A 23,672-nucleotide genomic window follows, 5' to 3' on the forward strand; every position below is an offset into this window, starting at 1 on the left:
AGAAATTTATGGCTTTAAGCGCTTGTTATTCTTTTGTCCCTTCCTACGGACTAACAGGTCAGAGTGGTAGTTTTTTGTCCACCTTCCGTAAGACAATACTGTTCTTTGATGTAGGCAGTGTTTTCACTCAGACACCGGTGTCCCCCTAATGAGGCAGGCTCGCCTTCTCGTGGAAGCAAGAACTCCTGCTTGAAAAAGACAATGCATCCAGGATGAGCCGCTAACAACGTAAGGTATAAGGTTGCGCTAATGGACTAGTATTGATTCAAGCCATTTGACCTACCACATGAAAAGGCCAGTGCTTACGCTGTGCTTCGGCAAAGACCGACGACAGAAAGAAGTGAGAAAATCCACAAACAAACACGACACACAGGCAGGTAGCCCACTTTGGTGAAACGAGTATATTTTTATTGGTCCAAGGACCTTCCTCAGTGTATTTTACACGACCCAGTTTAATTACAGTGGTGCCGCGGAAGTGCGTTTGATTTGTGCTGTTTACCGTCACTTGGCCAAGAGGAATATTACGTCATCGACGATTTTTCTTACCTTCTTCTGCTTGCGTCTTTGACTAGGTAAGAGGGTAAGTATTGAGGCAAGTGACTAGAATTTGATGACCAGCGAGATGTAGTGAACACGACGTACCTCAGCACACACAGTTTTTACAGCAACATTGAAAGTGTGCTAAAACAACTGATCCCTGCGAATATATTAGCAAAAACTTAACAGTCGTGCAAAAAACGTGAGAACAGCTGATTGCTGTCTATTTACATGATCAGTGTTTGAATCGCCGGTAATCATGGCCATGAATAAAAAAAAACGCATGGTAACATTTAAAGTAAACACACTCAACGCAGCGTTCCTCTTGGAAACTGCGCACAGTAATTGGCAACCATTTTTTAACTGCGAAACAGAAGAAAACTGGTTGGCGAAGTTGGATTTGTGACATCAATCAAAAATAAACAAATAAACAAACAAAACTGCATGCCTTAAAAGTCTCCTTATCATCCATGTATAATTGTAGTGAGTAATGCAGCAGCGAACACGCTCCGCTCAGTGAAGCACGCATATGTTTTAGCGTCTCGCAGCCGGAGCAATTTAGCTCAGTTCACTCTTTCTCGCTGACTAGAGAGAGGTAAACAAATGCGTACGGGCTCATTAACTGGGGCAACATGTCCATGCGACTCAACAGTTTTGCAGCTGGGTTAGGTTAGAATTGGCCCTGACCCCCCCTCCCCTTGTTTTTACCGACAAAGGAATGTTTCGTGGAACAACTATACAACACTGGCTCCATATTTGTTTTACCTCTCAAAAACTGTGTACTGAGCCATAGAGCATTTGTAATTATCGTGTGGCACCGCTGGAGAAACTGTACGTGCCAAAAAAAAAAAAAATGAGCAACAATTTTTACTGGCGATGTTCGACACTTCGAAAGAAAAAAAAAGGATAATATATGCTGCACTTCCATGTTTGCTTTCTAGTTTTACAAATGAATGGAGCACATGGAAAAAATTTCTTTGATGCGTTTCTTTTTTAGTACACTGTGAACTATTGAAGATAACTCTTGCATTATGACGCAGATCTTTCTAAACGATAAGTAATCACCCCACTAATATTGCTCACTAAAGCCTGTATATTTTTTCTCTTCAGTGGTCGGGGAAAGAGAATAATTTTCTCGCTGCAATGTAAATTTTACTCAGTGTTTAAAAGCTGGACTCGGCTTTAAACTTAGAGACAGCATGCATAAATATTTGCTCAGAGAGGACACAGTTATTAATAGAAGAAAAAGTTTTGCCGGCTAAATTAAGCGGGAATTCAGTTTCAAATGTGGCGCGAGCTCCGCTGACAATTCACTAAATGTCGGACTTCGCAACTTATGGCAAAAGTAAGTCATATTGCCCGTGTCTGGAGAAAATAAAGTCACAGATCATAAAATTGTACTCTCTAATAAGCTTATTTCTGGAGTAAAAATATTCTTGCGTATTGAAAATGGTGAAATGAATGGTCCAGTAAAGAATGTCATCACTTCGAACTGGAATAGAGGGTACGACGTGTGTACCGAATTAGCTGGAAGCTCTGACCACCTCATTAGCTTGCATTAATGGTTCTGAATGTACCTGTTGGTATCAGGTATGGGTTATTGTGGACACATAAACCACACGACCTTAACGTTTGTAACTTGTAACTCCTGTAACTTGAAAGTTACGCACATTTATATTTCACTCTAGTGCCATCAAGCGAATCGCAATAAAAGAAACACAGGCAAGCGTAATTACGCAATTACATTACGTGTTGGCAATGCAATAACACTCTAAGCTGTTTATGGCTTTACCGTGACTGACTGGTGGGACTTGAGAGCCCCAGGATGCTCTCCAGAGGGCGAAGGAATAACTCCTACAAGCCTCCTTTTTGCGCAGACAGCTCTTCGGGAGGCTGTCTATTTTGCACGTAGGCCTACTGTCGTCTGCGTCATTTTCTTAGTCAACACGATCTGCCATGGTTAGTAGGTGGAAGCTTCAAACAGACGAACCTGATCAGGCAAGATCCCTTCTCGTCTGGTAACATCACGTCCCACCAGCCAATAGCACTTCTCCGCTCTGGTAACGTCACTGGCGACGTCCTTCTCACCAGCCAATCAGCGAATTTTATTTCAGACGGCGCAGGACGCCACCGTACGATGCCGGCTTCTTTCTCCGGTGAGGCTTTTAATGCTATCGCATTATTGACAAAAAATATTGACTGTCTGCTTCTACAATTTGGTGGGATCGAATGTAACCACGCAGCAAGACTTAGAGAGAACGCGAGAAATAAGCAGCAGAGAACGAATAGAAGAGCGAAAAAAAAGCGCACGGATATTTAAAAACAAAAGATATACTTTTTGGCCGCATTAAACAAATTGACCGGAAATATATCAACTAAAAACTCCCATAAAAGATAAGCAGAGCAGAAAAAGAATGAAATGAACGATAGCTTCATAAAACACACATGCGTTCGTACAAAAATTTTAACCAAAAAAAAAAAAAGCGATGTTCTGTCTCACATAGAACAGGTGCGATACAACACAGAACACGGCTAATTAACCTGGGTCCGCAGAATAATCATTACGCGAAGTGTTACCGGACAACATAAAAAGATCGACAGCCAGAAGCGACATATTCGAGCAAAATAATATGCAGGTGGCGTGTTCTTAACGTCTAACTAGGCGTGACGTCATCAGGCTTGAACAACAGCAGCAACAATGAAATGAACGAAGCAGTAAAATTAGCAAAGCCATGACTGCCTTATGGCTGGGCAACAGCTTCGAGTTCTACATGAGCCATGATAACGGCCTCTTTAAGAACAGTGATTTCAGGATTAAAAGTTCAATGCCTATGTTTCGAAGTTGTATTCTTGGTGGTTGGTATTCACTGCAACGAGGGCACAGGTTGAGCGTAAAATTAGAGTATTTAAGGATGGGTTGCTACCCAAAAATGTTCGAAACTTTGTCTGACAACAGAGACAAGAGTAATACGTCAACGCCCGGCTGTTTCCTAAACGAAACCCATGATTGGGTTCTCACGGCCTGCAGGTGTTTCCCTAGCGAGCGCCTGAGATATGTACGGAATAACACTTTTTCGACACAACCGAGAGTTGTTGCGCCGAATGACAGCCAATTTTCGGCCTGTTTTGTTGAATAGGGTGGGCAGAAGCAGCGGTAATGTTTGAATGACGGTATTTAAGCGTTAAAATAGCAACACAAAAGGAGCGGGTTCAGATCTGATAGATAATGATCCAGCTATAGAAGAATTGAGGATGCTCAACGGGTAAAAAAATTGTAGTTGTATGGCAACGTTTTCATTCAAAGAACTTGTAGCTCTGAGCATTTTGGTTTCTACGAAAAGTGACCAAGGTAGAGATTGTACAGATGTGGCGCACTAACACATCTCATGCCGCCTTCTGCGCGTACGGAAGTGTTTTAAGACCAATGATACCTTTCATGTAAGAGCGCGCGGCTCTGTACAAAACGAAACGAGCAAAAGTTGTAATCTTCCTGGAGCCCAACCTTTCTTCGCTAGCTTTGCACGTGGGGACACCGACTAGCACTCTTTTAAAAAGAAATCTCCGCACCCTAGATGCACACAGGTGACACTCCCGCAAGTTGGCGCCACTGTTCGTTCACTACTTGGCTTCGAGCATGGGCTCCGTGCCGGGCGCTTGGTTCCCGTAGGGGCCGCCGGGGTGTGCCGACGGGTGTCCCACGGGATGTCCCGGAAGGTGTTCGCTGCCGTCAGGGATGTGGTGGCCCGTGGTGCCGTTGGGCATGGGGGTCACCCCTGACGACCCGGAGCCCTGCTGGCCGCCTGCGCCGGCGGTCATCGGGGGACCCGGCACAGGCGGTGTCTGTCCGGGCAACCGTTTGGGCTGGCCCCCGAGACCGCCGGCGACCGCGCCGGGCGGCCCGTGGTGGTGGTTGAGCCCCCCGATGGGAGGAGGAGGGGGCCCACCCGCCGCCGGCATCCCGGCGCCGCCGGCGCCACCGAAGTACGGCATGTTAGCGAAGATCATTCGCTCCTCGTAGTCGTACTCGCAGAGGATGCGATTCTCGTGCAGGTAGAAGCGGTCGCCCACGCAGAACCTGCGAGAATCATTAGCGCGTTTGATTACCCTGGAGACATAAAACATGTGTCGAGCACTTGGTGGGTGTACTAGCATCATAGAACCCTGAACACACCCATGAAAAGTGTGCGAGAGACTGAAGGTTGAAAGTTGAAGGTTTATTTCCGAAACTTGGTGTTGCGAGGACAGCCAAGGAAAAAGCTGTATATACAGCTTGAGAGGTCCTGGCTTCCTCTTACAGGGCAGCATTGACGGCGGCGGAGTAAAATCAAACAAGATGTAAGGAGAAAAGTAGGGGTGTGCGAATATTCGAAATTTTCGAATATATTTCGAATATTATATTTTTAGTATTCGTATTCGATTCGAAATCCAAGTATTCGTGTTCTTTCGAATATTCGACCCGACGCGAATAATCGTATCTAGCCGAATATTCATTGTGAGCACCGGCGTTCATTTCGGTCCGCAAGCCCTGTCGACAGAGACATAACAACATGGCAGCGCCCAGAGCAATGCGCATGGATGAAGGAAAATTTTTCCTACCAATTTTTCCAAGGGCCATGCCGTAGCTAACTGCGCTGGTGAGCTTTTTTGTGGCTATACCTGCGAAGTTGCAATAGTCAGAGCTGTGCACGAAGTACCTCGCAATACGTGCCTGGTCAGTGCCAAGTCAGAGGGCATTTTCTGTGGCTGGAGGAGTCGTTTCAGCTAGAAGGGAACTACTTCTGCCTGACCATGTGGAGAAACTGGTTTTCATTCACGACAACCTTTTATGTTCAGCCCAGCAACGCGCTTTTGTGCTGATGGCAAGCTAGCCTTAATCAATGCTGTGTACTAGCCATCCTCTCTGATATTTCCACTCTTCTAAGAATAATGTTCGAGACTTTGATACTTTTTGTGCAGCCACACACACCTTTTGTGTTCATTTAATCATCGATGTTGAACTGTGATGTTCTTGGGTGCTCAAATAAATGTTTTCTAGTGGTTAAATGGATCTGTCCTTGATTATTCGATATTCGATTCGATATTCGGAATCAAGTATTCGTATTCGATTCGTATTCGAAAAATTTGATGTTCGCACACCCCTAGAGAAAAGTCATGTATGTTCGGTACAGAGAATGAGACATGTACGTTCAGTATGTAGTAAATTATGTTCGTAAAGGAAAAAAAACTGCATTAGATCAAAAAGTGAGCTAAAGAGGAGCGTGAAGTGCAGCCAACGCAGAAATTGGTGTTATATTTTGGGAGCGCTTTTCTTTCGGTTCTATTCGACTCTATTCGATTGAATTCTCACATCCTCCGTACCGGTCGGCCCATCCGTGCGGCCCATTTAAGACCGAAGGATGTAACGGCAAAGAACTAGGATAGAATTATCATACAATTCATGACCTTACCTCGAAGCCTGCAACTGTTTTCAGATTTCTCTTTCTGAGCTCTTTCGTGCACTGCTCGCACTGTCTGAATGAGTGCAACGTTGATCGTACTTACAAGGGGCATGGGTCAAATATTTGTAAGCCGTTATTAATAGTTAACGCCACTGTTGCAGAAAACCGTCTTTGAAGGTGATGTTAAGCGAGCTAAATGGTAGTATGAAATTAACAGCTGATTGATGTGTGCGCGATAGCTTCTTTACTTTTTTCAGTTTGCTGGTATCAGTATTCTGTTTGCCCTAAAAATGGGTATTAATTTTTAACTGATTACTGTGGACAGAAGCTCTGAATTGCTATTACGACGGTCTCGTATTGGTTTGGTTTGCATTATGGGGTTTAACGTTCCAAAGTGAATCAGGAGCCACTGCGGCGGCGCCGGTCTCTTATTGCTTAGCTTCACACAGTATTAGGCTGCGTGCCAAAGGCACCCCGTGCTCTGCACCAGCATCTACATATTAAGGTGAAAGCCTTTAATGCCTCATCGTTGTTAATGCCTCAGCACAAAATTTGCAGGGCGGCACGCTCACCTGTGATTGCACTGCTGGCAGGCGAAGCACTCCAGGTGATAGACGTTGCCGCGTGCTCTCATGACCATCTCAAAGGCTGGGATGGTCTTGTTGCACGCCGAGCACAACCCGGTGGTGCCGAATAACCTGCAAAAAAGCATGAGCCGCGTTTGCAGATCTCTCAATTCAAATACGCGCAGCATCTGCAGGAACGGATTTATGGAGAGGGCGACTGTTTCCTTTGCACCTTCCCCCTCTCCAAGCGAGAGTTAAAAAAAAAATCCCCAAACCACAGTTTTTTTTCTTTTTGACAAAAATTTCAAAGAAATGCGTAGTTCAAATAAAAACGCTCCCCCCCCCCCCCCCCCTCCTTCCCCCCACCTCATCCAGCCCCGATCGTCCCGTCCAAGAAAGTTATTCGCCTCTGAGTATCGTTACTAAAGAAACATAGCACAAGAACAAAAAGGACGACAGCAACTTTTTTGTGGTTTTTTGGGTTGTTCTTTCCCTTCCGCTAATTCGAAAGGTATATATATATATATATATGCTCCTTTTCGAAATAAACACTGCGTTGAAGGTTAGCGCTTGTCCTGTCTCGTCATCGTCGTCGTCTTTTTGTTCCTGCGTTATGTTTCTTTAGTTACGATGTATTACCAACACGCGCAAGCCTATTCACTTCAGAGCATCTCCAACTTGCGTGAGTCTCCAGGTTACCATCATACTGCAAAATCTTTAATAGCAGGCAAATTTTCCCGAACCATTTTCTCAAACTATTAATAGTACACGCACACAACAAAAAAACGCTCCGAAACTGACTCGTCCAGACCCAGCCTCAGGACCACCAGCTCTTCGACTCATATGTTCTCTACTGTCGAAGCCCTCCAGGATAACATTCTAGATAACATAGCCTGTGTAGGATAACGCGAGTTTCCGGTAACGAATTACTTCGGTAGCGGCGCCGTTCACCACAAACAAAGTGGCTATCACAGCTGTCGCTGTGCAGAGCTATTTGACATTGCTCGAATTTCAAAGCACAGGAGCAGGCGTGATATTGCGCAACTTATACAAGAATAGTGGCGTCATGTTCACGAGAATGGGGAACAGAGTACCGACGAAATCTAATTAAAGTAAGCTAAGGTAGCCTTGTCGAGCTTCTTCCACGAAGCCGCTTCTCTACTTTACTATTTGTTCTCAACAAAGAAAAGAACTTCGATCACAGAAAAGGCACGAAAAAAACAAAACAAACGAAGCTTAGCACACGCATGAAAAAGGAAACGATAATTAAACCTGGGAACAGCATTCTTGGGAAAAGTTTCCCTGTGTCCCTTGTCTAGAGAGTTACACACTTTATCCGTATTATTATCCCGGTAATTTGATCTTAAAGATATAGAACCTTGCGAATGTAATGCGAAATAGCCCGATTCATAATTACGCCCACCCTGGAGAGAGAAAAAAATATACAAGCGCAGGGTGGAAAATAGGGCCTTCCATGAAATCAAACGTGTTAACAGAGGAACCTCGCCACATGGACCGAGGCAAACAGCTATAACGAGAATCAAATTATCTCGCGGTTTCTACGATCGGCTCCGTAATACAAAAATGAGACGGCGCTGCTCTCCGCCTCGCTCGCTCCACCAGGGCGCTCTCTCCCTTCAAAAAATAGAACGATTCGCCGTAGCGCCGACGGCATGCTGGGCGCCAAGCACGTGTCCAAAACGGCAATAATAAATGAGTGCCCTGTTTAATTAGATTTCGCGATAAGTCGAAATCGTTTCGCTAATGCAAGGCTCCGCTGCGGCGCAGGTTCGTTCCTCGAGGAACATAAAAAAAAAAGAATCTAGAGAGAGGAAATGAAAGAGTGAAATGGGTTCGCTACAAAGAAAGATCGAAACACTCTCGACCACTCAAGAAGCAAATGAACGTGCCACATTTAATAATTAGGCACTGAACAAACAAGAATCTCCTTCAGCAACCAAAGAACGAAGAAGGAGAACAAGCCATCGTGATGAACGCTTTTGAGAGAGCGCTCTAATGTAAAAAAAAAAAAAATGGAATGGCGGCGTATATTCCTGTCCAAACGCCCCTCTATATCGCCCTCGCGCCATAGCTCGTTTCCCCTCGGTTAGGGAAGCTCGCGCGTTACCCGCTCCCTTCTTTCTTTTTCTCTTCTCATTATTAGTCTTTGGCAATTCTTTCGAGCGCCTCTTTAATTATCATAAGCCGCTTGCAACAAATATCTGCAATCTCTCGAGCGCACTTTTTGGACCGTTTATTCCACACGTACGATTTGCGTCAAAAGACGCCCTTAAAGCACCGGCGGGTCCTTATATTTATGTCATTTTCGCTCGTTATATTTTGTTTCTTTCGTCAATATCTTCCTGCACCCACAACGCTGATGATGTTTTGGGAAGATAAAGCACCTTATGCCTCCTTTTTACGTTCTGTTCGGAAAAAAAAAATGCATTGTTTTAAATTTGTTTTAAATTTGCGATCGTTACCTTTCAAGTGAGAAGCCGTTTTTTCAGAACCCTTTTATTTTACTGGCATATTTCGACTTGCTTTCGAGCTTCTTTCTGAGATAAGGGTCGTGTGCATATATGTAAATAGAGTTAAAAAAAAAGAGGCATAAAGAACAGTAGAAGGATAATCGATGATGTTCTACATAAGATTGAAGAACACGGTGACACGGCAGGCGAAAGTAATGGAGACGCGAAAATTACCGCGAAAATTATAGCGAGACTGTCTCTCCAGCCTTTACGGAAACGAATAAATCGAATAGAAACATATAGATGCGTTAATACGACGCGCTATTCAAGCGAAGTAACAACAAAGAGTTAGCCCAAATCCTGCAGAAACAAGCTCGTTGGCTAATTATGCTGCTTGAGAGCACGTTACGAAATAGCATGAAGGACCTTTCAAGAATATGATTTTGTGTTCGATTATTGGCGGCCTTTTCTAACTCGACAGCTGAGTACAGATGGTAGAAAAGTTAATAGAAGAAGAAAAAAAAAACAGCAGAGCGCAATAATCATAATTCTGCAAAGATTGCGTCCGAGATATAGCAAATGGGCTTCAAACTGGTGGCCTAAAAAGTAGTAGAGCATGTCGGCATCATTCGGGGTTTCAAAAGAAAACTTACTTAATCCGGTCATCGTAATCTGTTTACGTGCACGTATAAATAACTTTTTTTTTTGCTCTGAGTGCTCAGCAGGAGCGTAATTGTTCAGAATACGATCAATCAAGATGAAATCAGCATCATCCTATTTGGGCCACGGTAGGCCTGATCGGTCTTATAAACTAGTTTCTTCATGAGATATGTATTTTATTTTTCTCTCTTCTATAATACTTTATTTCTTTGTAGTTGCTGTATTCTTCGGATCGACAGGAGAAGAAGATGTGCACTCCAGTAGGAGTGTGTGGGGATGCGATGTGCAGAGGTAACCCTCCGCGGAGCGCAAACAGATGCTGAGGTAAGGCATCAGCGTCGTATCAGCGCTGGCGCGATTAACATGCAAGAATTGCGCTCTACGTTTTACTACGAAAGCGGTACCAGCGTGTCTGTCTGCCTGTAGCCTCGGAGAGCGAAGTCTTCACCCTACTGTAGCGGCATCCAGCATTCACCCGACCAACTCTGCCATCCTGAAGCGTCGCCCCCCCCCCCCCCCCCCCCTCCCCTCCCCCCATTAAGCCACCTACCTCCGCTCTCCACAAAACATCCATCCACAAAAAAGTCCACTTATCCGCGGAACGAAAAATCGACAACAAAATCCAATTCATGAACTCAGTGGAAAATCTAGCCGTCCTCCAGAAGCACTGCCCACCAGTCACCACAACACCGCCCCCCCCCCCCCCCCCCCCCTCCTCCTCCCCTATCTAAGGGGCTGCCCGCACACACCGCCACCTTCCCTCCATCTCCGATAACCTTCACCCTTCAGAAAAATTTTGTCACGCGTGTGAAGCCTCGGCTTACAATAAGAGCATTCATTAGAGCAAAATCACGAAAGTAATCATCATAGTTAAATCCAACTGCTTTCTCCGAATTGTCGCATCTGGTGTCTGATCGTCGCGCAATAATTATTTTTCTTCCCTGAAGTACGGTTTTCTCAGTAGCCTAGAGGAAGGTTGTCCAAAAGACAACATGCACACTGGATCGTAGAAAAAGTTCCCAAACTGCTGTGCAACGTCTTTCAACGGCTCACGGTCTTGAACTGAAACGGAGGGCAGTGTCACGCGTGTAGAGAGTCGCAATGGAAGGGAATAATTTCCTGAAACCCACGGCTTTACAGATTTAATTTTTACAGCGCTTTGCTTTGCCGATCCATGATTCCACACATGAACGAGCTTAAAGTCTTCTTGCATAGCATCCCAGAGAATTAGAAACTATGGGTGGCGTTTCGTTCAATATTTTTTTTTTCGTCTCAGCTCTTCCTAGTTCTCGCTACTTTGCTTTGCGCTTACAAATGCTTAAGGAGACCAAAGGTAGCATTTTCAGGGCTCTTGTTTTTCAAGCATCATGCATTTACGTGCTACCTTGCCTCCTATTTCGACTATGCGCACGAGAAAGCGCTGCCTTCATTTCTTGTGATGAGAAGGTGACCAGTGGTTGAAATATTGTTTCATTAACTCAACAAAGGTAGCTCCAGTGTAACACAAACGCTGACCGATAGCGAGGAATTGTTAGAAACTCAAGAAAAGAGCTGACACTAGTGCGTTAGGGCTAAATATGTTTTGGTTTATGGTTTATGAGGGTTTCACGTTCCAAAGCGACTCAGGCTATGAGGGACGCCGTAGTGAAGGGTTCCGGAAATTTCGACCACCTGGGGTTCTTTAACGTGCACTGACAACGCACAGTACATGGGCCTCTAGAATTTCGCCTCCATCGAAATTCGACCACCGAGGCCGGGATCAAACCCGGGTCTTTCGGGTCTGCAGCCGAGCGGCATAACCACTGAGCCACTACGTAGGCGTTAAATATGTTATCGTAGCCTTCGAAGAAAGCTGGCGGCCCAAGAGAAGTCGGTGAACAGCGAGCGCGACAAAGTGTGGCTATGTTTCAAGGACTATAGAAACAGATAGGAAGTAAGTTTTTATGGTTGCTTCTTCTCTCAATTTCATGCCATGGCATGTTTCATTCATTGAGTGAGCATGTCTTGCTAGTTGCGTGAAATTTTTTAGTTCGAGTGTCATCAGCGAAATTAAGCTGCGCACACCAAAGGTATAGCGAACGCCAGCCGTCGCTCTTCGCTTCGGGCCGCTAATGAGCGGTGAACGAAGGAACGAACGAAGAGGATAGAAAACAACGGAACGCAAAGAGCAGAAGCAGCGGAGGCTGTGGCGGCGGCAGCTTGGGGCAACAGGGTTTGATTAGCGAAATTAACCGAGGCCGCGAGAAACGCGCTCGGTGTCTGCGGGCCACAATTTGAGCCGACCTTTATCGCGGGCGCTTTCGTTGTGAGGGAAGGCGGAGGGAAGGTTTCCCTCGATGCCTCCGCCCTCTTCCCTATGCCTCCTTTCCTCCTTTTCTCGTAGGGAACAGATCACCGCACTCCATTACGTTAACAGCCTAATTTGTGGAAATCCTGGGCCGGGCGAGAGGAGATTGCCGGAGACCGATATCGACTGGCACCAATCGCCGCCGCTCCCGCCGCCAGCAGCGTTGCAGCTCGTGCCCCGTGTCACGTTTCGGCCGACTCTCACAATGGGGCGCACCAAATGCCCCCATGCCCTGACGGCCCACGAAGTCCGCCGCTAACTCTATAGGTTCGTTCGCCGCGAGGCTGCTGCGAGGCACAGAGGAGGCCCACAAATCTTGTCGCGGAATAAAACGTGCGGAGACCGCCGGGATCGTTTCTAAGGGGGTTGTTTATTTCGATCTCTTCTCTCTCACTCTCACCCTCTCCCTTCCCCGTTCTTTTCAGACGGCGTCTGGGCCATTGACAAAGGCGCCTTACTCTGGCATTGTTGTCGAGATTGCGGGATTACCTACGGTTCTGCTTCTTTCTTGAGTGTTTACTTCCTCGGCAGCAGAAACAGAGTAAAGTCGTGAGGACACTTATCCCAGCAATGAAGTCCCAGCGATGAACATTAACACTTTAGCGCACGGTATAGTTGCGAAAAACAAAGTTTGTCGCGGGAATGCACATTGCTCATCGATTAGGGACCAGTGAACTAAATATTCTTCAGCATACCGAGCGAAGCGTTACGACGGTACGCTTCAGGCGTAGTAAGCCCCTTATCGAATCGCGACATGCACGCACGATCAAGGAAGTAAAAGTATAGATGTCGTGCTCTGATCAATATTTCTCACAGAGGCGTTGTACATGAAGCAGAAAGCTCGTAGTGCTAAGATGGTTCACGACTTTTCATGTCCACCAGTGTCTATAGCGACGTCTTAACTATGATACAACGATATTAGCTAAATGCATGCTCTTCCGCCATAAAAATGCCAGAAGACAGCTTAGTGCAATATGTGTGCTACTATATGTGAACAGTACCATGCTTTGTGTAGTTAAGGTGAGAGAGAGAGAGAGAGAAATCCCTCTGGGATAGAGCCGAAGGAGGGAACCGGCGTAATTGATGATGATGCGGTACCAAGATACACAACACTATATACAGAACACATACAGAACACTGGTTCTGTATATCGATCGTTCTAACTTCGCTCCTCCACCTGAGAATGAACATGTCTCCATGTCTATTTTGACTCCTTTCTCATCGTCACATATTACAGTCAACATAAGAGTGTAGTGCATCTCGTTGTAATGTAGAATGTAAATGTAATATCGCAGTGTTCCTCATCATTTGACACGAGCTGTGTCTTTGCAGTATTGCCCGCTAAAAACGGAGGCTCAAAAATATTAACTAATGGCGCCATGGGCCTCGCACTGAGACCTCCAAGTCTGCACTTGTTTCAAATGTCGGCGAAGTCAGCTCTCTAGAGTAAGTGTGCCTCTTGCATCTTGTGAACGGAAGCTGAGTTTTACTAGGTCTTGGCGCTTAGCGGCAAATAGGATAGTTAAGATGATGCGTTCTGAGAGCCGGCGGCAGAGATTGGTCAGAGTAGCAGCCATTAAATTTTAGGCGGGCTTTAGAAAGAAAGCTTTAGTGTCGAGCACTTTAGAGAAACACCTTAAGTGGCTATCACGGCGCTGGCAACGTGGAGTTTTTATAGACAAAACCACATCCCCTTTATCTAATCGCGACACACACGCACGTCAAGGAAGTTGAAAAAAAAAATGTCCCGCTCTGATTAATATTTCTCACAGAGCATTTGTGTATCCGTGTCACACAATGCAGTCAACATCAAGTGTAAGACATCTCGTTGGATTTTAGTATTTAAATGTAGTATCGCAGTGTATCTCATCATTTGACACGAGCTCTGTCCATGCAGTCTTTACAACGTCAGTAGTAAAATTCAGCGTCCACCGTCCTTCATGACGAAAGAAAAGAGGTCATCCTGAAAGTGGCTTGGGTATCTACGAATTACTAATACTCATTACGCAACACACTTGCTGCTCGAACTCAAAGCGTAGTCATTATACACATTTTGAAATCAACTTTTGATGTACGCCTTTTTATAGTCATATGCTCACTGGAAACGCTAAAGATGATTTGGAGAACTTGTGTAAAATGTTAATACGTTATATACGAGCAGCGGGGCTACAGCACATGTCCTATTAACTCAGTTTCCTGAATTCAATCTTTTAAATTCCGAAAACATTCCTCTTATACAGGCTGCAAGTTCTCGTAATCACTGGAGCCATCAACCTTGATGCCCCAGCATTAAGGAGTGCCTTCATTAAAGGGAACTAGTACATTTCGTTCTGATCATCTGACACAAGACCCCCGCGGCTCCATCATACACCGCCAGGAGGAGCCAGCAGTCAAACGGAACAAGAGCTGGCCGTTTCTTAAATTACCCGAATTCGATCTCGGCTGTTCGCTGCACGACTCGCTCAAAACCCTTCTCCGTCCCATCCCTGCTAGCGCACCCGCCTCTTACGCATTCAGGCACGGCGCGGCGCTCACGCGGAACGCTAATAAAGCCCTAAATTACGCGGCGTGCGCCGAGCCACTTTATGCAAACGAGCTCGTTCTTACATACGGCGTCGATCGCGCTAGAGACGACCCCGGGACCGTTACCGTCGTCTCTCGGGCGGCACAGACTCGCCCGGTGTCCAAACTTCCGCCGCTGCCGCTCATTCCTATCTCGACTCCTGCTGCTCGGGGCACGGACGGCACATTAAGCTCCCTGCCATTATAACGAGGCGCGATCCTTTGTCTAAGGGACACGGAAGAAAAGAAAACAGAATAAGGATTCTAAAGGGTATGGCAGCCCCTAGAATGCGTCGCCATGGTGAACCATACCGCAACCACGTATATACGGAGCGCCTCAGAAGAAGCAGTGTGGAAAAGAGGACACACCAGATTCTATATACGTGTATATAAGGGCGCCGCACTTGGCAATCGTTCCCTCTTTTTATTTCTTCCTCTTCTTTTAATCCCCGCAAGACTTTCCATTCTCGGCGGTGTTCCTTACCACGGTAGAAGGCGTATCGGTCCCCGACGCCGACTGTCGCACTTCGTTTCCTTTTCCAATCCACATCCTTGTATTCCCTTCTTTTTCCTTTCCAAGTTATACACTTACGCGCGACGCGAGTGGCCATTGTCGTAAACGACGTCAGAAGCGCGCTTCGCCGGCGAATGAATCCACTCAGAGAAGACATTATTACAAATGACGTATTTCATGCCAGCCGCGCTTTCTTTGGGGCCGCTTCTTGGAGGGCTTCTTCATGCGTGCTTATTACGGTTCCCTTTCTTTCTTTCGTGCGCTCCTCGTTTCTTCTTTTTTTCTCTTCATTTCTGCAGCATCGCTGTACTCGTTCTCATCGGCTCCGAGGGGACCTTCCGCCAGCTCGCGTCTTCGACGCGAACGGTCGCAGGGGGGGGGGGGGGGGGAGCAAGACAAAGATTCCCCGAACGTGGCCTGAAATAATAAGGCGTCGTTAAGAAGGGGAAATTTGCCTGGCAGTTTGGTCTGCCCGGTGTCCCGCCGTGGAGGGGAAAGGCTATGCGACGTCACTTCGCGACACCGCTCTTCCCCTCGGCTATTAACTTGAGGCTGCACCGCTTGAACGGTGGCATCCTTCCTCCTTTTGCGTGCTTCGTACCCTCTCTTTCTTTTTCTATTCGCTTCCACAATGACTCGTCTTGCTGCCTCCCTTGATGCTACTATCACTTTTCCTGTGTCAACGAATTGTAGTTTTGATTTTTGCCTCATTTTTGTTTTTCTTTGCGTTTGGTGGGTGGTGCTGTTACTGTGCAGCCTGGTTTCTATAGCAGAGATGTGGAAGCAGGTCTCTTCCTTTTTTTCCCGGTGAGAGTAATTTATTCGGCCAGTTATTAGAGCTGTTTCAATCGCCCCCTCGGGAGCGGTGACAGTCTACGGTGACGGCTAGCGGCATTAGGGTACGCTTGGGGGTAATTCTACCGAGAAAGATGGATGGACAACAAAAAAAAAAAGAACGAATGTTAAACTTACTGCAACTAAGATCATGAACTGTCTCACACGATGTTAACCAGGAATTGAGTGTGCGGTAGTTCGTACAAGTTTCTTTCACTGTATTCTTATCACCGCAGAAAACTGACATTTTGGTGAAATTGGAAGATTAGGCTTTTCGTGTCTTTTGTTTTTGTTGAAGAAGGCTCTTATTAAGATGTGAGCAGGTTATTTTCTCGCAGTTAAGACACGGTAACGTACGATGATTATACACGGTGTTTCACCTAAGACTGTAAGCAATTTTTTTTTTTTTTTAAGTGGTTTTCTCTGTTCAAGCAGTGCTTTTTCGGCATAGCATTCGGTAATTTTAGTATGGCCTAAGCAGACATGCACAAATGACTAGCACACGCTAAATATAGCGTGGTGTATATTGCGCATGCTCTAAACGCTAACCAAGACTAAGCTTTTGCGTACATTAGGATAGCGTACGCTAAAATTTGAGTTTAGAGTGCCTGGCCTTTACGTATGCTAGGAGATCAGCGTTGACAAGATGGCGACCTTCAGGTTGCTCGATTCAGAACGAATTCATCATTGTAGCTGTGTTTTTTAGCGTGATCATGCTTATAAATACTGAATGTGGCTTTCGCATTGCCTCATCTCACTTACAGCACTATGAATTAGTGATGAATTTACCTTGTATTTAAATTTCGACGGCTGCAGCGTCCGTAAGCCTAACAAAATGCGTCGGTTTCAAGCGGATCTCTCTGGATTTTACAGGATTTAACGTACCAAAGCGACTCGGGCTATGAGGGACACCGCAGTGAAGGGCTCTGGGAAATTCGGCCACCTGGGGTTCTCGTGCACTGACATCGCACGGCACGCGGGTCTCTAGAGTTCCCTTCCTAGAAGCTGTCACTTTCATGTGCGGAAGTACGTCGACGCGCACTACTTGTTTCTACTTATTTCAGTAGCATACCCCGTGCCTTGCAGCTGTCACAATAAGACTTGTGCGAATGACTTCGGTGCAGATGTTTAAGCTTAAACTGTCTGCAGCAGTTCGGCCCTTAGTTGCAGCATAAACCGTTTGTCTTTTTCATTCGTGCGGACTACTGTAAATTATAAAATCCTCCGGTGTTGCATAATATATTCTTCATTATTTCCATCGATGGGCATATATCTGCAGCAAAAAGCGAAGGGGTTTGAGTTCACGGTCTACTTGCTAGTCGAATCTCTGCTGTCAGAATTGTAGGCCGAACTTCTTTTTGACATAGCATAATCCCGGAGAGAAAACAGTGCACCTGGTACCGAAGGAATCGATACAACCCTTGGAGTTTAAAGTAAAGGTACACCAATGAGAAGTGTCAGTGCTGGCTTAGCCTAGTGCACAACGCACAAGCTACGCTGCATTTAGAATTGAAAACCGATGACAGCAGAGAGCGCAATGGTACTGTTTTTTTTTTTACTTTCTATATTTCGTATTTACCGGGCTATTCTTCGGGAATGCGAAAACCTGCTTTGGGGTGCCACTTTTATTTCATTATTTTGGTTGTTGTTTATCCGCTTTATCGACATAGTTCTTTGTGCAAGGCGCTCTTTATCACCCCTTTAAAGCTTCCTCGAGAGATGTTGGTTGCCACTGTCGAACAGTATACGCAAGCACTGACGCAGAAGCTTGTCTCATCAACACGATTCGCATGCATTAAACGGGAAGGAGGGAAGAAGAACAGGAAAAGCAAAGGATAGATCCCTGCAAGATCTGCATTAGTGGGTGCTATCCTTTCCCTAGCTCTATCTATTTCCCTCTCTTTTTTTTTATCTATGTTCGGTCGCCCGCGAGAACTGGTTCGGTGGCAAACCGACGATCAGAAGACGAGAGGGCAAAAGAATGGTTTTCCGATAAGCGAAGATCGATGCCGGCACACCGCCGATTCCGGTGGCTGCCAGGGGCACTCATCCCTCAAGGGCTGCGCGAATATGGCACTCCGGCTTGTACCTAGCACGGGCCTGATAGCCTCGATAAGGGAGCCAAGAGTGATGGCAAGGGGAAGAGATGGGGGGAGGAATGCTGTTGCCATTCAAGCGCCCGCTGAGCACTCTTCATTAAGATATTGCTGGGTAAGTCGATCGCTGCTTCTGCGACGATGTGGTTTGAGCGTGTACGTATGCGGACGCGTTCCCTTCGTTTCTTTTTTCTTTCGAGAATGGGGTCTTTCGTAGAAAGCAGGGAGACTTCGCTCATTCCATACCGTGTTTTTGGTATGGCATGTGGGGTTTAGTCCCGAAGCTGCACTTCGGGCTATCCGGGTCGCCTTTATAGAGGGCTCCGAATTAATTTAGTCCGCCTAATGTTCTGCAACGTGCACTGACATCGTGTAGTATACGGTGACATTTCCATTTCGCCGCCATCAAAATGCGGCCGCTGCTGCCAGGATTCCATCCCGCAACCTTGAAATCAGTAGCTAAAAGCCATAACCACTGATCCACCGAGGCGGCTCGTCCCGTGTTTTTGTTATTAAATGAGCGAATGCGTGTGAGGGAGTCTGAATGGCTATGATACCGTTGTAACGTCCTTCATTACTAAGATTATGCTAATTTTCGCAGTAGTGCGCAACCTGAATTTACGCATTTTATTTTCGAATGGTGTATTGAAATCAGTGTTCCGGAGTACGTTTTTCTCGGTTTGCGAACCAATAAGTGGGTTTGAATGGGCGATTTGAGTTCATATTCCGAGTTCTTGCTTACGGAAACGTATTTCGAGCTCCTTCACGGATTGAGGGTTATGCTCTAGATCGCCATAAAGACGCCACAAAGTAATGTCGAAGTGTCATATCCTCGACGCACAGAACAGATTCTCTAAGTTGCAACTGTAATATCAGGTGAAAAAACACATGTATTCAAGCACCGTGATGCTACATTAGGAACAAAAAATCTTGAAAAAAAAAGAATATTTCTTTATTTATTGGGCCTTATCATGTGTCCGAGGAATTGCCAAGTTTAAAGTTGCAAAAATTTTCCTAACTGCCAATTTACATTGTGCAGTTTTTATATTCAGCTCAGTAAATGTGCTATTTTTGTATATCTGCAATATGCTGACCAGTAATGGGAAAATGCGGGAAATTCAGGATATTCACAGAAAGTTTCGTTATTGTCTATACAGGGTCAAGAAGCTCGGCGTGAGCAGCAAGAGCAATTCGAGCATGTGAAGCCCTTGCCTAATTCTATGGGGTGACGCGAAAGCTGCGTGATATTCAGTGTGCATAGATGCTATCAACACTGCTGTTGCAGCGTACGCCGAATTTTCTTTTCCCTTCTTTCGACTTCTTTGGAATAAGTATTACACCAATATGGCTTCCGGAGCGAGATGGGATTCCCGCCATTTCCTCTAAGCAGAGAAGTCCGATTCAGGCCACGTACCGCAGCGATATTTTTTTTTTCTAATCCCCGCCTCTTTTCTAAGAGGGCGGCTGAGCCCTTCCGACTGACTACGTTACATTGTATCCACGTTGATGATCCCCTCAATTTACATTTCTTGCTGTATTAAAACCCAGTTTTAGCTTTTCTTACTTATCTCTCGAACAGGCTTCTAGCAAAAAATAAGAAAAACGGTTTGAGTGTTGTCTTTTTTCTATAACGAACAGTTTTTAACGAAACGAGACTTCTTTTCAGACTAAACGTACTTGCAAAAATTAAAGCATATAACGCCGACCAATGGCGACACGTGAAGCGAGTTAACATTTCGGCCTATCAGCTCCGAGAGCAGTAACTGAAGAAAGCTTAATTAATCCTCTTTACTTTTTCCCTCCTCCACTTTCATTGCCATCTGCGACAAAGAGCAAAAATAAATTAATTAAGCAAAAGGTCGTCCTTGAAATCTATAAGGGACCAATGCAATCTCTTACATAATCCGACATCTGTCTCGCATTTAATTAAAAGGTGATGGATGCGTCTGAGAGAAGCGGACTCGACGTAATGAGTTGTCATTGCGCTGCCAGCCGCTAAATCTTTCCTGATTTAGCGCAGGCCTGAGACTAGAAATAAATTCACGCCTGCATAAAAGAGTGATCTTAGTGATCCTTTCTTGTAGCAGAATGCATACATTTGGCGATGGGATAATTTTAATAGTACGGCCAGCTTGTTATTACTCACGCTAACTTAACTTAAAAGTACGGAAAAAAGTACGAAGAGACTACAGAAAACCCTGGATGAAGAAAACATTGTATAGAGCCAACGCGAAAATTAGACGCATCCCTATTTTTTGCCCACAGGCGACCCTCTGCGTTTTGTAGGATTTAATAAATTTAGAAATAGACTAAATACTGAGCTGAACGCGCAGAAACGAAATGTTACATGAAGAGATTCTCTTTGATTTACGAGCTATGGTGAGAGATCAGTCACTTAATGCAAAAGGAAATTGTTTCTGAAGTGAATGATATTTTAGCTGCCAGTGGCAGACTTTCAAGCCTTGAATTGTAAACGGCATTAATAGTTTTTTACCAATGTAGGAAGACCTACCAACAGTGTATTGGCGTCTAATCCTTTCATGTGATCTCGTCAGCCGTTTGCCTAATTCTGTATTAGTACCTGTTACAACACATGAAGTAGATGGATTGATTAAAACTATAAACAACTTAGTACCCGTAAGGTATGACGATAAAAAAGCGATATTGTTAACTTCAGTACACGGCAGTGTGTGATATTATGGCCTATATCTTAAATGTAATGTTACAAAGTGGTTTATTTCCAAACATCCTCAAAATGGCTCGTGTGAGCCGTCTTTATAAAGATGGCTAAAGAAATGAAATTTCCCAGTCCGGGCCAATCTCTGTTTTGCCGGTACCATCTAAAGTATTTGAAAGCGTTATCAACGGCAGGCTAGAAGCATTTTTTCAAAGCACATTTTTACAAACTTTTGCCAGCACGGATTCATAAAGAGCACATCTACAGAACAAGCATTAATAACCGTCAAAGACAGATTCATTGGAAATAATTAGCACCGTAGATACACTTTGGGACTGTTTTAGGTTTTCGCTTGACGTTTGACTGCGCCCAATGCGATACCTTCTTAGGAAAGTTATCCGTGTATGGTGTGCGAGGAATAGTTCTGGGGATGAATTATTTAAGCCATAGGCTGCAGTATGTGGTAGTGAGTAATGTATGATGCTCCGACAAATCAGTTCTGAGGCAGGGCGTTCCTCAGTAGGACCCCTCTTATTTCCAATATGCCTTAATGATATCATTTAGATACCGGGCCACCTGACCTAGACGTGAATGCAGATGGCACCAATCATTATTTACAGCCCGTTCTCTGACTTCTCCAGAAAATAGGTTAAATTCTTGCCTTACAAATTTGCATGTTTGGCTACAGGTCATCAGACTCAGATTGAATATTTCTGAAACAAATTACGTTACATTCTGGCCAATTAATGCTGTCAAACAATATGTTTTGAATGTACGTATGGAACAAATAAAAAAAGTTACTGATAATAAATTTCTCGATCTTTGGTTTATTAAAATCTTTCACAAAACACACATATCGCCAATATAGTTAAAGATCTCGGTAAAGTAGCCGGTTGCCAGTATAAAACTGCTGTTTAGAACCGGTTGGTGTTAAGCGTTCAGCACGTGCTATTTTATTACGGACTCATATATTGCATTCTTATTTGGGGCACTACCACCCACAGAAATCTCCGCAGGCAGTCTGCCGTGCGAAAACGGGCGCTAAGAGCTATACAACTATATAAAGATTGTTACGGAAAACCACACCTGCGCACTGCCCCACTGTTTCACAAACACAGCATGCTCAAAGCTAGTCAGATTTATTACTTTCATTTCTTTCAGTAGATCTATTAGCACATATTATATGTCGGAAATCCTGATGACAACCCTTTAAGATGTGACTGTCGCATGCACGGAGAGCCCACCCTAAATGTATGGCAAACAAATGCCAATTTACCAGGCTGTCTGCACTCTTAATAGGTTCAATCTGAACGTTCACTTCTGCGTGAGCAAAATTATATTTAAGTGAAACAATAAACAATATCCAGTTGCAAACAGTATAGAACTTTCTTCACTAAAACTTGTAGCTTTCCGCTGACTTTTTTTTCCTTTCATGTCAACCTTAACTTATTAGTTGAAATTTTTTTTTTTTGCGAGTGAGGTTTGGACAACGATCGCCCTTGTCGCAATTTATTATCGGTGCGCTCAGTTATGATGATTGCAATATAATTGCATTTATTTTGTTCATTTAGTTTTTGGTGTATAATTCATACGTTCTTGTAGCTCTTGCACGTGTAACAATTACTGTAACACATGTGTGTTTTAAAGTGTTTTGAGTGTATATGTTTTTTGTAGTCTTATCATCTAATTTGACTGATTGCTCTGTCAAATTGTGCTAGGGTGCCGAGGCTTCGTCAGGTCTTTCAACCATTATCCCCGGCTGCCTCTTTCTGCGGAAAGAAAACAAATAAAGAGTAAGTGCTTAGCAAATACTTCGTTCTGTGCGAAGCCTAAACATTCTTGGGGCGTGAGTATATTCGTAGTAGCAGTAATGTTAAACGTTAAACCCACCAAAGTTAAACTCCTCAAGAATAACGTTAAACACCTCAAGACCTAAAAAAAAGGTTACGGCTATAGCCTAGACACACACTGTTTCTAGTCCATGCTTGGCCTCGTGATGTGTTGACACCAAAGAAGCAGTTCCACTTCGCGCCAACAAACCAGGGGCCCGACTACGCAAGCATTCTGCACGTATGTGGTACTTTCGCATCCGTGACCTTGTCAGCATAGTTACAGCGTCCGACGTGGAAACTTGCCGACCAGTGATGCATAGTCCAAACGTGTGACCAGTTGGCTCGAGCTGACGCATCACTTTAGTGCCACCATATTGTGCGACAAAGTATATAGTTCTGGTTGCATTACATCTCGTGCGTCATGACTCAGGATTAAACGCAGCAGCGCTTCGAGTCATGGTAACGAAAACGAGGCCGGGTAATACGTCCGCGAGAGGGCACGGCGTTCGAGAGCGGGCGCGTAAGCGGAAAGGCGGAGGTGTCCGGGGAGAGTTTGTCGGCTCCCGATTTATGAGAGGCTCGTTTGGATGCGGTGCGGCGGAGTCGGTCTTCCTTAATTGGGAGCATTATCCGCGCCCTTTACGCCCCGCGCACGGCGATCGGCTTTCCGCGACCCCCCGGCGTTGCTCCTAAGCTGCCGAGCGTGATGCGGCCATCTTCAGTAGAGGCGGCGCCACGTGGGAAGCGTGATTTCTGACCTGGATCATCACCGCGGATCGCGGCGCGAGGATTTGGCCCGAACAAGACGACGGTAATGCGACTTGGTCGACTGCCCTAAGTCAGGTTTCGCTGCCGGCCACTACGGCTTAAGAACAGTCTAGCAGACGACTCGAATGCATCTTTACATCTACCGCTAGCGACCCCTCATACTTTTATACTTTCTTAGTTTATGGTTTCGGAGAAGAAGGCAACAAATTTAAAGGCCGATAAGCAAGGCTGTCCGTTTTTAAGCCACTTTTTTTTTTAATTCTGTGACTAGTTAACATCTCACCAACTTGCCGCACCTGTTAGCGTTGACCGCTTGTCGTGTTATTCATGGAAGGGAAGGGGTAAGCGCATGTAGCGCAAGTAGCAAGTA

General features: G+C 45.2%; 1 protein-coding gene across 1 annotated transcript in view; it reads right to left on the bottom strand.

Annotated features, from left to right (window-relative positions):
* Positions 1 to 386: 386 nt before the first annotated feature.
* The window catches only part of LOC149372775 (uncharacterized), a 127,508-nt gene continuing 104,222 nt past the window's right edge, over positions 387 to 23,672 (bottom strand). Inside the window, exons 3-4 of the mRNA XM_089567319.1 lie at positions 6,548 to 6,673; positions 387 to 4,612 (exon numbers count right to left, since the gene is read on the bottom strand). Of these exons, the coding sequence (XP_089423445.1) occupies positions 4,156 to 4,612; positions 6,548 to 6,673 (583 nt within the window). The 3' untranslated portion in view covers positions 387 to 4,155. The remainder of the gene's footprint in view (positions 4,613 to 6,547; positions 6,674 to 23,672) is intronic.

This window comes from Amblyomma mixtum, chromosome 1 (assembly GCF_055824585.1).
Source record: "Amblyomma mixtum isolate Tamu chromosome 1, ASM5582458v1, whole genome shotgun sequence".
Taxonomy (NCBI): Eukaryota; Metazoa; Arthropoda; class Arachnida; order Ixodida; family Ixodidae; genus Amblyomma; species Amblyomma mixtum.